The sequence below is a fragment of the Epinephelus lanceolatus genome, chromosome 8, assembly GCF_041903045.1.
Source record: "Epinephelus lanceolatus isolate andai-2023 chromosome 8, ASM4190304v1, whole genome shotgun sequence".
NCBI classification, from domain to species: Eukaryota; Metazoa; Chordata; class Actinopteri; order Perciformes; family Serranidae; genus Epinephelus; species Epinephelus lanceolatus.
In genome coordinates this window covers 30,488,302-30,503,429 of record NC_135741.1, presented here as the reverse complement: position 1 = coordinate 30,503,429, position 15,128 = coordinate 30,488,302, and the positions used below count along the sequence as shown (strand labels likewise).

Genomic DNA, 15,128 nt, shown 5'->3' with positions numbered 1-15,128 from the left:
GATGACAGGAGAAACACAAGTCAGTTTTCTAATGTGGTGACAGTTTGTGCTCACATTAGCTTGTTGCTCTCTGGTTTAATATCATCATGCACATAATATTTTGGGTTTTTTTGGCTTCACATCAGTGCTGAGGAATGTTCAAATAAAATGTGGATGTTGATAGCTGGGCGTTGGTCATTATTTTTGACATTTCATAGATTAAACAATCAATCAAAAAATTGTAAAAAGCGTCTTTGATACTGAAAGTTGTCTTTGCATCCCTGCTCTAGTTCACAAAGAAATATACTCACAGCCTCCACCACACTGTTGGCGCTACCTCTCTTCTGCAGGAAGCGTGAGCAGCTCTCAGCAGGTAACTGCAGATGCGACGGAGAGTGGCTGCGGCTGGGAGGACCGTCCAGGCTGTCTGTATACCACGAACTCCTCTTCACTGCTCCGGGGATGCTGCTAACGCTGCCAGGACTGCGCCAGTCCACCTGAGTACACATGCACACATACACACACACAGGTGTACATTTTTAGAATACGTGTTTTGTCACAAGACACTGCTTGAGATGCGTCTCAAATAAAGCGGTGGGATCAGATTGGTTGATTGATATTAGCCGTCAAAGGTGAAACGTTTACATTCACATTTCAGACATAATATCAAGAGAGTGAATGCTGTCTGACGTTAGTATTTACTTTCACATCTTAGGCAACATTTTCCGAATCTTGGAGAATCGCTAGACGACTCGTGGTTTATCTTAACATGGTCTTTTAGCACACAGTAAACCAGACCTGTATGAGTGGTGTGTAGCAGGGTGAGCAGTCGCGGCTGATGGGTGAAGCAGGAGGCGTGACCCAGGAGCGAAGCGACCGTGTGGGAGACAGGCGGTGAATTCTGCTGGCATCGAGACCGGCCACCGCCATCACCTGAGGTTCAATCAATTATGAATGACATTTTGGGGTTATGTCTACTACTTTGTGACAATACTGTATATTTATTCATTACAATATTACAGAAAAAGGTGTGCGTGTGTGTGTGTGTACCTGTTGCTGCACCAGGTGTAGTGGAAGAGCTGTGCAGGTTGGCGAGGGAGGAGCGTCATCCTGACTACTTCTTCTGCGAAGACACTCAAAACTAAATGTTGGTCTGTTGGAGGCTGAGAACAAATGAGGACAAAGAACTATCACTCTCTGAACTTCAATTGTGGGTACTTAAAGAAAGAAAATGCTGTGTAGTATTCAAGAACAGAGTTGGGTAAAACACACAAAAAAAATTACACACAGCTATAACAAGGGTATAACAGAATTGTCAAGATTTTTTGGTCAGGTTATGTGTACTAATAAGAAATGTGTATGATTTATTGAGCTGCTGCAGCCACTCTCTTCTTTTAACAGAGATATCTACCCTTTCTATTGTTTAGTTAAAACATTCATTTAGTTACGTTGTATGCCTGAGACCCTTTAAGGGGTTAATCGTGAGGGCGTACATAATATTCTTGTTTCACGTTGACGGCTCATTGTCGGCGAACCTTCGGCAGGAGCATACAGCCCGTCAGTAAGTAGCATAACAACTGCTAACTGCAAGCAGCCTGCTAATGATGGTTAACTCATGAATAGATGGCCGTGTTGACGTTCACCACGCTATCCCGACGTGCCGTAGGTGGCTCATAATGTGTTGTTTACGAGCGTGATAGGCGTTCGGCCTCCGGCGTGAGTGTAGCTCAGCGCTCTCGGCCGGCACTCGGCTAACTCCCGGGAGCATTCTCGGCGGTCGGGGTTGGCCGGGACATGCCGGTGGTTGAGCGCTCGGTGGGCAAATGCGTACGGTGGTGTGGTGAACGGCAACTTTGACTCTGTGGTCTGTTGCAGAGCATTGTATTGTGTTTCGTGGCTCTTGTAACTTATCGGCAGCGCGTCCAGTTGGTATACACGGGCCGTGTCTCAACACGTCCGTGCTGCCGTCTGGGGACTGCTTTGCGCGTGCTCCCGGTGTGCTAGGCTTTCTGGGAGATGTAGTAAATGTGGTTGATTTGGGTCTTCTGTGATGTATTTGAAATTGTTACTTATGTAAATGGTGTGCAGGTAGATTCTTGTTATATGTATGGCAATAGTAGCTGATGGGGTAATAATTAACCAGCTTACAAACATGTTTTATTTATGGAAAAAAGTGGAAACATCTGTTCAGCAATCTCAGTTTCACATGTAACTTTTTGCATGTTTTTGTTGTTTCAGGTTTATGACTTGTGGTCATTTTGTTATCAAAATAAAGAAGACAAAAAGGAAAACACGAGTTATAACTTTGTGTGCTGCCTGTCGAGCCTTGTCGGAGGGCTGAAATGTAAAAAAGATCCGAACAGTCATAAACTGCGGCCCCGGCTCTGGAGAAAACCAGGCCGGATAACCTTGAAGCAAGGACAAAGCTCGAAGACTATTTAACCAATCTGACTGTGAGCTAACAGCCCATCCATAAATGCTGTCTGCTCATCTGCTAACCTGCTAGCCGAGGAATAAAGTAGCTAAAGCCAAGAAAAAGGGACAGTGTCTAAAAGCCCAGTAGAGGCAATCGACTATTTGAGCCCAGGTGGCATAAACAGCTTATACTGTCGGTTAACGCAAGAAAAATTAGCAAGATGGCAACAACAAAGGAGGAGCTGGAGAGGCTTAAGCAGAAGCATTCAGCAGCCCAGACCGCATTCACCAAAAGAGCCAACCATCTCACTTCCAGGGCTAGCGCACTGGGAGAAGGTGAAATGAGAGATGAGTGGAGGACCTTTAAAACGGAGCACTCCAGAGTCAGAGATGCTGGGTTTGAGTATGCCACAGCCCTGAGAGAAGCAGACGGTGGCCAGACCAAAGAAAAGGCGGAGCACATTGACGAAAAAACAGCGGTGCGCGACCGTAAGTTGATGAAACTCAACAGATCGTCCTAACAAGCTTCTGGACCAGATTCGCTGAGGAGGCAATTACCACCCTCGCTGATGAAGCTGAATCAGCTATGGACCAGGCTGAGGCAACCGACTACCGGCAAATGACCAGGAGGCAGCGCGACCTGATGAATAGGAGCCTGGAACGGGAGGTCTTCGAGCTCGACAGAGAGTTGAATGAGTGGATGAACTTGATTCCTAGACCCAGGATAACGGAGTCGAGAGACCGTATTAGGAAGCTGAAGAAACGACGTGAGAAACTGTGGGATGAGTGGGTGTGGCAAGGCAGTACTCAAGGCTGGGACCTGTCCGGAGTCGAAAAGGAGGAGCCAGGTGAAGAGGTAGAGCAAAACCAAGACGGAGTGCAGAACAAGACCGGTGGAGAAGCAGCGTCTGATGGTGCTCAACCCGACTCTGACCCGTTCGACCCTGTCCAGCCTAGCTTGCCTAGCGTACCCCCCAATCTCAGCTATGGTGTACTTCCGAATGCCGCAAGCACCCCACGTGGGACTTTCAGCGCACTGCAAAGTGGTTCCGGCATGAACCCTGGGACTTACAATGTCAAGCCCCTGATCAGTCTTGAGCGGGCACGCCTGCCCACGTTCTCCGGTGACATGAGGGATTACTACCGTTGGAAAGCTGAATGGGAAGACCTGCAGCGGCTGGGAAACCCACACGGATTGGAGAATGTGAGGAAATTCCACCTTCTGGGCAGCCTAGGCGACAAAGTCAAGAGGGACTTCGTGTTGTCCAGCTGCGGGACCGCGGATGACATGTTCAGGCTCCTGGACAATAAGTACGGAAACAAGCCAAAGATAGTGCTGCTAATCTCAAAAGAAGTGCAAGGACTTCCCCCTGTAAAGGGAAACAACCCTAGAAAGACAATTGAACTGATTCAGGCTGTGGAGAGAGCGCTTCATGATCTCCAAGTCCTAGGGGAGGAAGATGCTGTGAAAAATCGGGTAGTGGCACAGTCAATTGAGAGTAAGCTTCCTGACTCCCTAAAAGAAAAGTGGCTAACGCATAAGAACGACCCCGCAAGCGGCTTTTCATCGCGCAACCACTTTGATTGTCTACTGCAATACCTCAAAAAGCAGGAGGCCATTCTCGAGGAGTTAGATCAGCTGCAGCCCAGTCCAGCGGACAAGCCTGAGAGGGTGAAGGAAAAGAAGGCATTCACCAAAGCCACATCAGGGAATGCTCAAAAAACCTCTCAATCGGATTCATGCACCGCGTGTGGAGATGATGTCCACGCTGGCAGACTGTTTGCCTGCAAAGTCTTCAAGAAGCTCAACCTGTCGAGTAAGAAGGCTCAACTGAAGAAAGCAGGAGCATGTTTCAAGTGCTTGCGCCATCATGGCGAAGATGGCAGTTGCACCCAAAAATATCTCTGCTCGAAGGACGACTGCCGGAAAGGAGGGTCCTCAGACCACAACTACTTGCTCTGTCCGAAGCCACAGATCAAGAAGAAGGATAAGACAAGCGGAGAGCAGAGAGATCCAAAGGTGGAGAAAAGAGGACTTGGGCTGACCGACAAACAGGAAGAGCTCCTTGCCAAGCTCTCTCCAGAGCTGAAAGCAGAGTTCAAGGAAGCTTTCTCAAATAAAGTTTCAACAACAGTATGCACCAGCACCAGTAACGAGCTGCAAGAGTACCCAGTCGTAATGATGCTACTGGAAGTTACAACAAACTCGGGCCAGCTAGTCGGCGCTTTGATTGACCTTGCGTCCGATACTAATTACATCACAAATGACACAGCCGAGCGTCTCAAGCTGAATGGTGAGAACGTCATAATGATAGTCCAAGGAGTTGGAGGGATGGAGAAGACGGTTGCTACCAGAAGGTATACCCTGAGGCTGAGAGTAAAGACCCCCAAGGGTACAGTAACAGAGCACAAACTCCTCTGTTACAGTTTGGAAAACATAGCAAAGGTGAACCAGGCAGTCACATCACAGCAACTACAGAAGTTTTTCCCTGATGTTGCAGCCAAGGATTTGGTCCGCCCCGAGAAGATTGACCTGCTAATTAGTCACAGGGAAGGTCGCCTGGTCCCACAGCCAATCAAAGTGGAGGGAGACCTCGTCCTCTGGGATGGTCCCCTGGGTAAGACCGTGGGCGGAACCCATCCTGACCTCTTTGAGGTGGTAGACCTTGCAGTGCACAGGTCCGAAACTCACTTTGCAAGGTCAATGAGAGCAGCTTCAAGGGCGTACAGAGAGATCCTTGTGGGCCCGGCAAGATTTAGCGAAGCCCAGGTGAAGAATGGAGAAACAATCACCCGGAGGACTGCGACTACCAACAAGGAAGTCTTAGAGTGGTTCAAGTGGGACAGCGTCGGTGCAGCCTGTGACCCTCAATGTGGTGGCTGCAAATGCGGTAGGTGTCCCCCTGGAGGCAAAGAAATGACCCTAGGGGAAGAAAGGGACCTAGAGAAAATCAAAGAATGCCTCACCTACGTGCAAGCAGACAAACACTGCGAGACCCCTCACTGGGACGCAGCTTACCCATGGAAAGGTGACCCTACGACGCTGCCTGACAACCGACGTGCAGTGGAGGCAACCTTTCTAAACACGGAAAAACGTCTCGAGAGGGAGCCGGAGTGGAAGGCTGCGTATAGAGAACAAATCCACGAGATGGTCTCAAGGGGAGCTGCCGCTAAACTCACTAAAGAGGAGACCGACAGTTGGAAGGGACCGAAGTGGTACATCAGTCATCTAGTCGCGCCAAATCCTCACTCAACCACTACCCCTGTGAGAATCGTTTGGAATAGTAGCCAAGAGTTCCTGGGGGTAAGTTTGAACGACCTCCTTCACAAGGGTCCAGACGTCCTCAATGCGATTAGAGGAGTCCTTTTAAGGTTCAGAAGTGGGTTGTACGCTGCCTTAGGTGACGTAAGAAAAATGTACAACTCCGTTTGGCTGAAGGACAAAGAAGTCCAGCTTCACCGCTTCCTCTGGAGAGACAGCCCAGAGGATAAGATCGAAGTCTTCGTCGTTGTCAGGGTCAACATCGGCGATAAGCCTGCTGGCTGCATCGCTCAGGTCGCCATGGGAGAAACGGCAAACCTGCCCCAGTTCGCTGCCATGGTTGAAGAGCGCCGGGTTCTGGTAGAAGACAGCTATGTGGACGACATCTTGACGTCCCATGACAACCTGAAGACGCTGGAAAAGATCACCAAAGGAGTGGAAAAGATCTTAAAGGCTGGGGGCTTCTCCCTTAAACCATGGGTCTTGTCTGGCCAAAGTGGGAGGTCAGGAGTTACAGCCAACTCTAGTGACAGCAGAGGAGTCATGTCTGCACCTAAAACTCTGGTGTTACCCAACCAAATGCAGGACGAAGAGAGTAAAGCACTGGGAGTCGGATATGAACCAGAGACCGACAAACTTCGCGTGATGACGTCCATCAACTTCTCGAAAAAGCGAGGCAAAATGAGAACGGGACTTGACTTGCGCGAAGATGAAGTCAGAAGTAACACTCCAAATCCCTTGACGCGTCGAGTGCTGTTAAGTCAGATTGCTGCATTCTACGACCCCATTGGTCTAGCCACACCTGCTAAGCAGAAAGGGGTGATGCTCGTGAGAGAATCCTACCAAGAAGCAGGGAAAGACAACCCAATAAAGGATACTTGGGATGACCCTCTGTCGCCAAAACTCCGGGAGGCGTTCATAAGACTCTTCGAGGAGTATGTGAGACTTGGCCAGATCAGGTTCGAGAGAAGCCTCACGCCACCAGGAGTCATAGGCCACCCAGTGGGAGTCACGTTTTCAGATGGGAGTGAGGCTTCCTATGGTGCTGTGCTCTACCTCTGGTGGAAGACGCAGAACGGGGTCGTCGTAAGATTGGTTGAGTCAAAGGCCAAACTTACTCCCCTTGACCAAAAAGGGGACGTGATTAAGGCAGAGTTATGCGGTTCTGTCTTCGCAACCCATCTGAAAAGGTACTTTGAGAAGCACTGCCGCATCGAGGTCGTACACTGGATCCACTTCATAGATAGCCAAACAATCCTGGGAGCGATCCAAAAGGATAGCTATGGCTATCAGACCTTCTTTGCGAACCGCATCGGAGAAATCCAGAAGGCTGGACCAATAGAAGACTGGAGGTGGGTTGAGGGCAACCTCAACATAGCAGATATTATTACAAGGGGAGCATCTCCTGAGGAGCTTGATGAAGAGTCGGAGTGGCAAAGAGGCCCTGAGTTCCTAAGATGGCCGGAAGCTGAGTGGCCAGTGAAGATGGCCAGTGAGATAGTGACCACCGTTGCTGATGATGTAAAAAGGCTTAGGAGAAAAGCTTTCTCAGCTGCGGTCACCAGGGCTCAGTCGCAAAAGACATCTGGCCCCAGCAGAACCGACGTCGACCTGGACTCGGGAGACTCCACGGATGAAGATGGTTGTTCCGCGCTGCAGCAACTGCTAAAAGGCCAGGATCCAAATCCAGCTGCGGAGAGGCCAAGAAGGAAACCCTGGGGTGTAGATCTCATGCGCCTTGTGGAGCCCAGGCGATTCAGTACCTTGTTAAAACTGTGTGGGACCGTCGCCTGGACTCGACGAGCTGCGGAATCCTGGCTAAATAGAAAACAGCAAGCCTCGAGTCCAGCAAAGTGGGAGGCAAAGGGCTCTAAGCTGTCCGTGGAAGAAAGGATAACGGCCTTCCAAGACCTGGCCCTTGCGGCCCAGGACGGTGCAGAATTTCACAACACGACCCTGAACCGCCTGGTTGTGACCAGGGATGACAACACAGGACTTTTGCTGTGTGGCGGTAGAGTCCAATCTTGGAATGAAGATGGAACGGCTGTACCGTTAATCCCTTTCCAGTCGTGGCTGGGGACTTTGCTAGCAAGAGAAGCTCATGGAGCGAATCATGAAGGCGTTGCTGCCACACTGCTGCGCACAAGGAAAAAGGCCTGGGTAGTGCAAGGTCGAAGGACAGTCAAGAAAGTGGTCAACGAATGCATCACTTGTAGGAAGAATAGAGCCAGACTGTGCCAGCAAGTGATGAGCGACCTCCCTCAGGAACGTACCAGAAGAGCAAATCCATTCGAGTATACCACACTGGACCTCTTCGGCCCCTTCGAGGTGAGGGACGTTGTTAAGAAAAGAACTAAGAAAAAGGTCTGGGGAGTAGTGTATTGCTGCATGGCTTCTAGAGCCGTCCATGTCGACCTCGTCGATGACCAGTCTTCTGAAAGCTTTCTTCAGGCCTACACTCGATTCACTGCTTTGAGGGGGCATCCGAAGAAGCTATGGTCGGACAGAGGCTCAAATTTCGTGGGCGCTAGACCTGCACTGGGAGAGTTACACAGACACCTGGCCTGTTTACAGAGGGCATCTGTTGAGAACGTGGCTGCCAGGAATGGCACTGAGTGGCAGTGGGACTTCCATCCTGCGGACGCGCCCCACAGGAATGGAGCAGCCGAGGCAGCGGTTAAGCTCATTAAAAGAGCTCTTCACAGCCTCGGTGGAACAACCGGCTGCTACACCTGGGGGGAGTTCCAAACCCTTCTGTACTCTGCAGCTAACTTGACCAATGAGCGGCCCATCGATGCCAAGGCACAGGAGCAGGAGGACGCAGTGGAGTACTTGACTCCTAACTCCCTTATCCTAGGGCGTACCGGACAGGGAGGAGACATGCATGGAATCGAAGTGGAAACCCACCCTTGGCGCAGGCTGAGGGCTGTCCAGGCTGGAGTGGACAGGTTCTGGTCGAAGTGGAGTGAGCTGGCAGGCCCAAACTTGTTCATCCGGCACAAGTGGCACCGAACAGAGAGGAGCGTCAAAATTGGAGATGTGGTCTGGATAGCAGACCAAAATGCTCTGAGAGGGCAGTTCCGGCTCGGCCGGGTCGCCGCTACGTATCCTGACCAGAAGGGGGTGGTCAGGGATGCGGACGTGACAACCTGCTTGGGTCTTCCTGCCCCTCTTGTGTCCAGGGCCCGGAGGAAAAACTCTGACTTTCCCACGACCATCGTCCTACACAGGGATGTGCGGAGGTTGGTGGTCTTGATTCCAGTTGAGGACCAACAAAAGTAAAACAAGTCCTTGCCAAGGGTACCTAAGAGACTCTGTTTGCTTTAGTTAGCAGGTAACCCTGGGAGGCAACTGAGTGATTAGAGGGCAAACCTACACTCAGTAGGAGGAAAGGTGGTGGAGCCTACCTCCTTAGTTAGCTTTTGTTCTCATGTTGGTCTAAATCATGAAAGCGTTTGGACTTCTAGAAGGACACTTTCATTCGCAAACCGCTTTAGTTTCCATGTTTGGATACCTGTAAAGACAAGACTTTAAGTTCGAGATTCCCACTGAAAGACTCAAGTGACTGTTGTGTTAATTGTGGCCTCCTTGGATCTTTGATCAGTCGGCCAAGTTGGAGGTGTCAAGATTTTTTGGTCAGGTTATGTGTACTAATAAGAAATGTGTATGATTTATTGAGCTGCTGCAGCCACTCTCTTCTTTTAACAGAGATATCTACCCTTTCTATTGTTTAGTTAAAACATTCATTTAGTTACGTTGTATGCCTGAGACCCTTTAAGGGGTTAATCGTGAGGGCGTACATAATATTCTTGTTTCACGTTGACGGCTCATTGTCGGCGAACCTTCGGCAGGAGCATACAGCCCGTCAGTAAGTAGCATAACAACTGCTAACTGCAAGCAGCCTGCTAATGATGGTTAACTCATGAATAGATGGTCGTGTTGACGTTCACCACGCTATCCCGACGTGCCGTAGGTGGCTCATAATGTGTTGTTTACGAGCATGATAGGCGTTCGGCCTCCGGCGTGAGTGTAGCGCAGCGCTCTCGGCCGGCACTCGGCTAACTCCCGGGAGCATTCTCGGCGGTCGGGGTTGGCCAGGACATGCCGGTGGTTGAGCGCTCGGTGGGCAAATGCGTACGGTGGTGTGGTGAACGGCAACTTTGACTCTGTGGTCTGTTGCAGAGCATTGTATTGTGTTTCGTGGCTCTTGTAACTTATCGGCAGCGCGTCCAGTTGGTATACACGGGCCGTGTCTCAACACGTCCGTGCTGCCGTCTGGGGACTGCTTTGCGCGTGCTCCCGGTGTGCTAGGCTTTCTGGGAGATGTAGTAAATGTGGTTGATTTGGGTCTTCTGTGATGTATTTGAAATTGTTACTTATGTAAATGGTGTGCAGGTAGATTCTTGTTATATGTATGGCAATAGTAGCTGATGGGGTAATAATTAACCAGCTTACAAACATGTTTTATTTATGGAAAAAAGTGGAAACATCTGTTCAGCAATCTCAGTTTCACATGTAACTTTTTGCATCTGTTTTTGTTGTTTCAGGTTTATGACCTGTGGTCATTTTGTTATCAAAATAAAGAAGACAAAAAGGAAAACACGAGTTATAACTTTGTGTGCTGCCTGTCGAGCCTTGTCGGAGGGCTGAAATGTAAAAAAGATCCGAACAAGAATATTAACATGTAAATTACTTTTTTGTTACATTTAATACAGTGAACTGAACCTGAATGACTGTTACACAAATTGGTAACAGAATATGTGAACACATCTTTATAATTATGATACCAGTCATCAATTCTGACCATGTCAAGGAATCTCAATCACTTCTCATCACTCCACAAAAATTCGAACAGTAATAAAAGTTGTTGTGCTGTGACGTATTACGTTGAGGTGAGGGTAAAAGCCATCTCCTAGGTGACCGCCTGCCATCTTGGTAGATCGGCTGTTGGTCATCGTCATAGAAACCATCATGCTGGTGTTCGCCCTTGGAAACCTCGAGTTCAGAGTCTCCCTCTGCGTCATGGTGGTCCTTGTTGGACAACCTGTGAAAAGAAAAGATTTTTTATGGAAGCGATGTCACCTAACAAATGATTTCAGTGTTGTTAGAAAAAAGTTGGAAACAGGTAGCAAAATGAACACGTTATTATGTTGCCACTGGTGATGCACCAAGGAACACAAGTGCTCATTCTAGATAAACGCTACATAAATTCTGTGCCACTCAGAGAGAAAATACTTGTACAAATTCATAATAACGACATACAAACAGGGCAGTAGTCCACATGTGGTGCTCGTGGCCACTGCTGTTTAGTTGTTGGTGTGTCCTCACACTGGCAGCTAGGCTTGGGTGGCATCACAGTACTACGTTATACAAAGGTATTCTGAAATCCCGGCGGTATGATTTTCAATACCGTCAAAAATACAGATGCTCTTCTCCACCTCATATAGAGGTGTTGTATTGATATTTAATGCACATCGCGCACCACTAAAGGTCAGTCTCTTCTGGTGGAACAGGCAGCTGAGCAGACAGTTATGGCGACTGTGGATAACATTACAGGACTGTAAACAGCAGAGAGAGGCCAGCGTATTATTTCAACATCTAACTCGGAGAATTTAGCTTTATTTCTACCAGACCAGAGATGTTGATTGATGGAACAGTGGACTAACTAACTAGACGACTAGCAAGACTAACTAAGATGGTTTTGGTGGGTTTTATTTTGTTTCTGTCGAATTTGAATAAAGTGTATTTTACGATGAGTTAACAAGGCAATTAAGCTAGCCTAAGTTCGGAAGGTGTATGGTTGTATTTCTCTGAAAACTTGATATTTTGTCTGTTTTCATTGTTTATTAAAGAGATTTTGTAGAACGCAGCAAACTCACTGTTTACAGAGGTTGGGTTCATACACTGTATACCCCAGTGAAATTTCAGGAGGGTATGAAGGTATGAAAAACCAGATACCGCCCAAACCTAACTGCCAGCTGCTGTTGCCATCACAGTACCTGTCCTTTGTGAGCATGATGTCGTCTTCATGAAACTCCTCCCCACTGTAGTACTCTCCAGAGCCCCGCTCGTCATCACTGTCCCCGCCCCCTGGCTCCTCTCGCCGAATGGTGGGGTAGAGCACACCGCCACTTTCTGACCTGTCATCGAAACACAACATACAATCAGTCATATTTTGATCAGTGCAAATTTGACAATTATACATGCTTGGATATAACATCTGTTTTTTTTCTGTTTGTTAGAATTTTAATGCAGATTCAGTACAATAAAGCACACACGTTAATACTGTCAAACAATTTTATTACAACATCACAAGGTCTCATAGTTGCATTTTCCCACAGTGCTCATTCACTATGACATTTTTCAGACTAAGAGCCTTCACAGCATGTTTTTGTAACCACCAACAAAAACAGCATGTTGTAAAAGGAAGCTAACATCATGCACATACCTAATGTAGGTCTCATAGTATCGTGTCCTGCTCCAGGGAAAGGAATTGGGTGGTCAGGCAGATGGGATTTTTTGCAACAGGAGAGCAAGTAGGGACGGGGAGGAGAGGATGCATACAATGACAAAAGAGGACATGAATTAAAGTGCTTTCAAAAACAGATGTTTGCACAGGCTGAATATTACATGAATGATTTAAGTACTTCACAAGCTTACTGTCCCAAAGCATACAGAGGAAATTACTTAACATTAATTAACATTACAATATGCATCGATATGTATCCCATGTTAAGTCAAGTAAATTTGTAGAGCCCAAAAGCCTAAATCTGTTAGAAGATTAGGAAAAGCATCCCCTCAGGATGAAGAGTCCTGGAAAAAAAGAGAAAAAAAAGAGTCCAAACACACACTTATAATATAACTGAAAATAACCCTATAATAAGATTAGTTGTACCTGTTGTATAATTATTCTATATCACTTTAAGGTCAGTAAGTCTTTTAAGTACCTACTGAAAATGAATGGTTTTTTTGCATGTTTGCGAACGGCTCTACTATAGTATTGAAATTAAATATTTATATTAACATGTTGAGGCAGCACTTGTCCTCTACAGTAAGACTCAGAGTGGAAATATGGGTATACACTGTCAGGACTTAGAGGAGGGGTATCAGGTGATGTTTTCATATAAAAGCTGTTTGTTCTAGTCATGCATTCATCACTTCCAGGGAATGTTTACACGGAAGCAACACTGCAATCTTTGGGATGGAAAATAACGCCCATGAAGATGCTCTTTTACAATCTGCCATGACAGCTGAGATGAAGTACTGTAATATATTTCTGTTTATGGTGAACAGGATGCTCAGGGGGAGTTTCAGAATGGGTTTCTATCAAGCATGCCCGTTTTTTTGTAGTCTGCCCTTATCTGCTGAGAGTTCCGGCGAATAGTCTCGGGCATGGGTGTCAAACTCGTTTAAGCGTAAGGGCCACAAACAGGCCACTTTAATCTTAAGTGGTCTGAACCAGTAAAACCATTGCATAGTAAACTGTGATTAAAAACACCTTCAAATTTTTCCCTTTCTTTTAGTGTAAAAAGGTAAAAGTACATTCTGAAAATGTTCGTCCATTTACAAAACAGATAATAAACGCTGTGTCTGAGATGTCTTAGGAAAAATAAGGTCACTTTCAACAGTTTTTCCGCATTCAGTCTATTACTCACTGTCATTACATGTGCATCTTTACATACAGTTCCGCTCTACAGTAATGTTGGCATCACACCAAACTAAACTGGAAGCTACTGAGGAAGCAGGTGATGTTACATTTAAAAATTAAGTTTTGGCAGTGCCCTAGTAACAGGGTTCAACCAATATTGTTTTAACATAGAAGTCTAATACTGAACGTTTGCACAGTTTTTACTATCTTTAAATTTCACCACAATAAGTACTCAGTGCTATGTCAGAAAACTGTATTCTGGTCAGGTTAAAGCCTCTGAAGCAACATTTTACATGACGTAGGCTACCTACTGTTTACCTGTTCCTGAAACCTGGCACCTCTCAGCCTTTCCAAGTGCGTCACTGTTAGGTGTGCATCCAGTGGGCTGAATTGAACCCTTTGGCGGACTGTTTGTTTGACACCCCCAGTCTAGACAGTGCAGTCGGGCTGGCTCAAAGTAATTTCACAATATCACTATTCATTTATTTATTTATTGTTTTTCACTCCAATTGCTATTCCTCTTTGTCTTCGATGTATTTTGCTGTAAATTGTATTTTGATGTATTTTTAACCTATTCTGTAAAGTGACTTTGAGAACTTTGGAAAGCGGTTTATAAATAAAATGTATTATTATTATTATTATTATTATTATTATTAAGATTATTTTCAAATAGTTACTTTCATGTCAGAGATCTGTGACGACTCATTAATGACTGAATTACTTGAAATGAATTATCACCCAGCCCTTCGGAGCAGTCTACCAGCTTGGCTCCTCTTGAACAGCTAAACGCTTATCAAACATACTTTGTTTCTTGATATTAGTTTGCAATCACGTAAAAAATCTGAGCGTCAAACAAAGATTATACATCTGTAACTATTAAGATTCTCCAGAGGCCGCTTTGGCTCCCATTAAAGGGGAACTCTACTTATTCTTAACAGGTTCTTGGTGAGTTTGTGACAAAAGTCAAATTAATCCTTTTTTCACTGACCTTATGGAGTGTGACTTCCAAAGTTTGTCGTGTACTCCTTTGCTGTAAGTGGACACTGATGATCCATTTTTGGTAGAGGATGGGCGGTCTCGCCTTAACAAACACTTCTGCTGCCTCCCGTTGGTCATGGAGAGAAGTGAGGGCACGTTGGCGTTGTTGAGGTTGGCATTGGAGGGTATTGGCGATTGATGGCAAGTGGAAATACAGTGAGGATAATTATACGGATGAGGGGTGTGATAATGATGGTTATACTGGATGGGCGAAGAGTTCATCTCTGTCTCCCCTCCCTGGTCGACGTCGCTGGCTCTCCTGCCTGTTTGGACAGGTTCAGTTGAGGCACTACAGGAGAAGGGCAGGATCTGTAGCGGCCGTTGGGTGACAGTGGTCGGGTGAGAGTAGCCTTGCTGATCAGTAGTGACATGGTTGACATGGTTCCCAAAAAGACCACCGTTACGCTGCAGAGACACCAGAAACCAATCAGGACTAAGACAAAACAGCATAATAAACACAGCCAGTCAGTATAGCGCCTTTCAAGTCTGCTGACCATTCAAAGTGCTTTAACACTACTGAGTCACCTTCACCCACACATCCACACACTGGTGGCTGAGGTTTCCATGCAGGGTGGCACCTGCTACTCAGTACGCATTTGCACGCTGTCACACAATGATGGAACAGCCATGGGGAGCAATTTGCGGTTCAGTATCTTGACCAAGGATAAAAAGATTCTCTGAAAAGAGGTTGAGAGCAGATTTACAAGTGTAAAGCAGTGCGCATCTTCTGCTGCTGTCAGCCATCATTTTAGGCAGAATTTCTGCACCCTCCTCCACCCTGGTCAC

At 46.9% G+C, this 15,128-nt stretch overlaps 1 protein-coding gene across 9 annotated transcripts in view; it reads right to left on the bottom strand.

Moving 5' to 3' along the window:
- The window catches only part of cacna1db (calcium channel, voltage-dependent, L type, alpha 1D subunit, b), a 128,478-nt gene that overhangs the window by 2,725 nt on the left and 110,625 nt on the right, over positions 1 to 15,128 (bottom strand). For all 9 annotated transcript variants that reach the window (XM_078170169.1, XM_033628769.2, XM_078170175.1 and 6 more), the window contains 7 exons: positions 14,293 to 14,747; positions 12,105 to 12,131; positions 11,656 to 11,796; positions 10,543 to 10,700; positions 1,030 to 1,142; positions 778 to 912; positions 291 to 476 (listed from right to left, as the gene is read on the bottom strand). In XM_078170169.1, the coding sequence (XP_078026295.1) occupies positions 291 to 476; positions 778 to 912; positions 1,030 to 1,142; positions 10,543 to 10,700; positions 11,656 to 11,796; positions 12,105 to 12,131; positions 14,293 to 14,747 (1,215 nt within the window). The remainder of the gene's footprint in view (positions 1 to 290; positions 477 to 777; positions 913 to 1,029; positions 1,143 to 10,542; positions 10,701 to 11,655; positions 11,797 to 12,104; positions 12,132 to 14,292; positions 14,748 to 15,128) is intronic.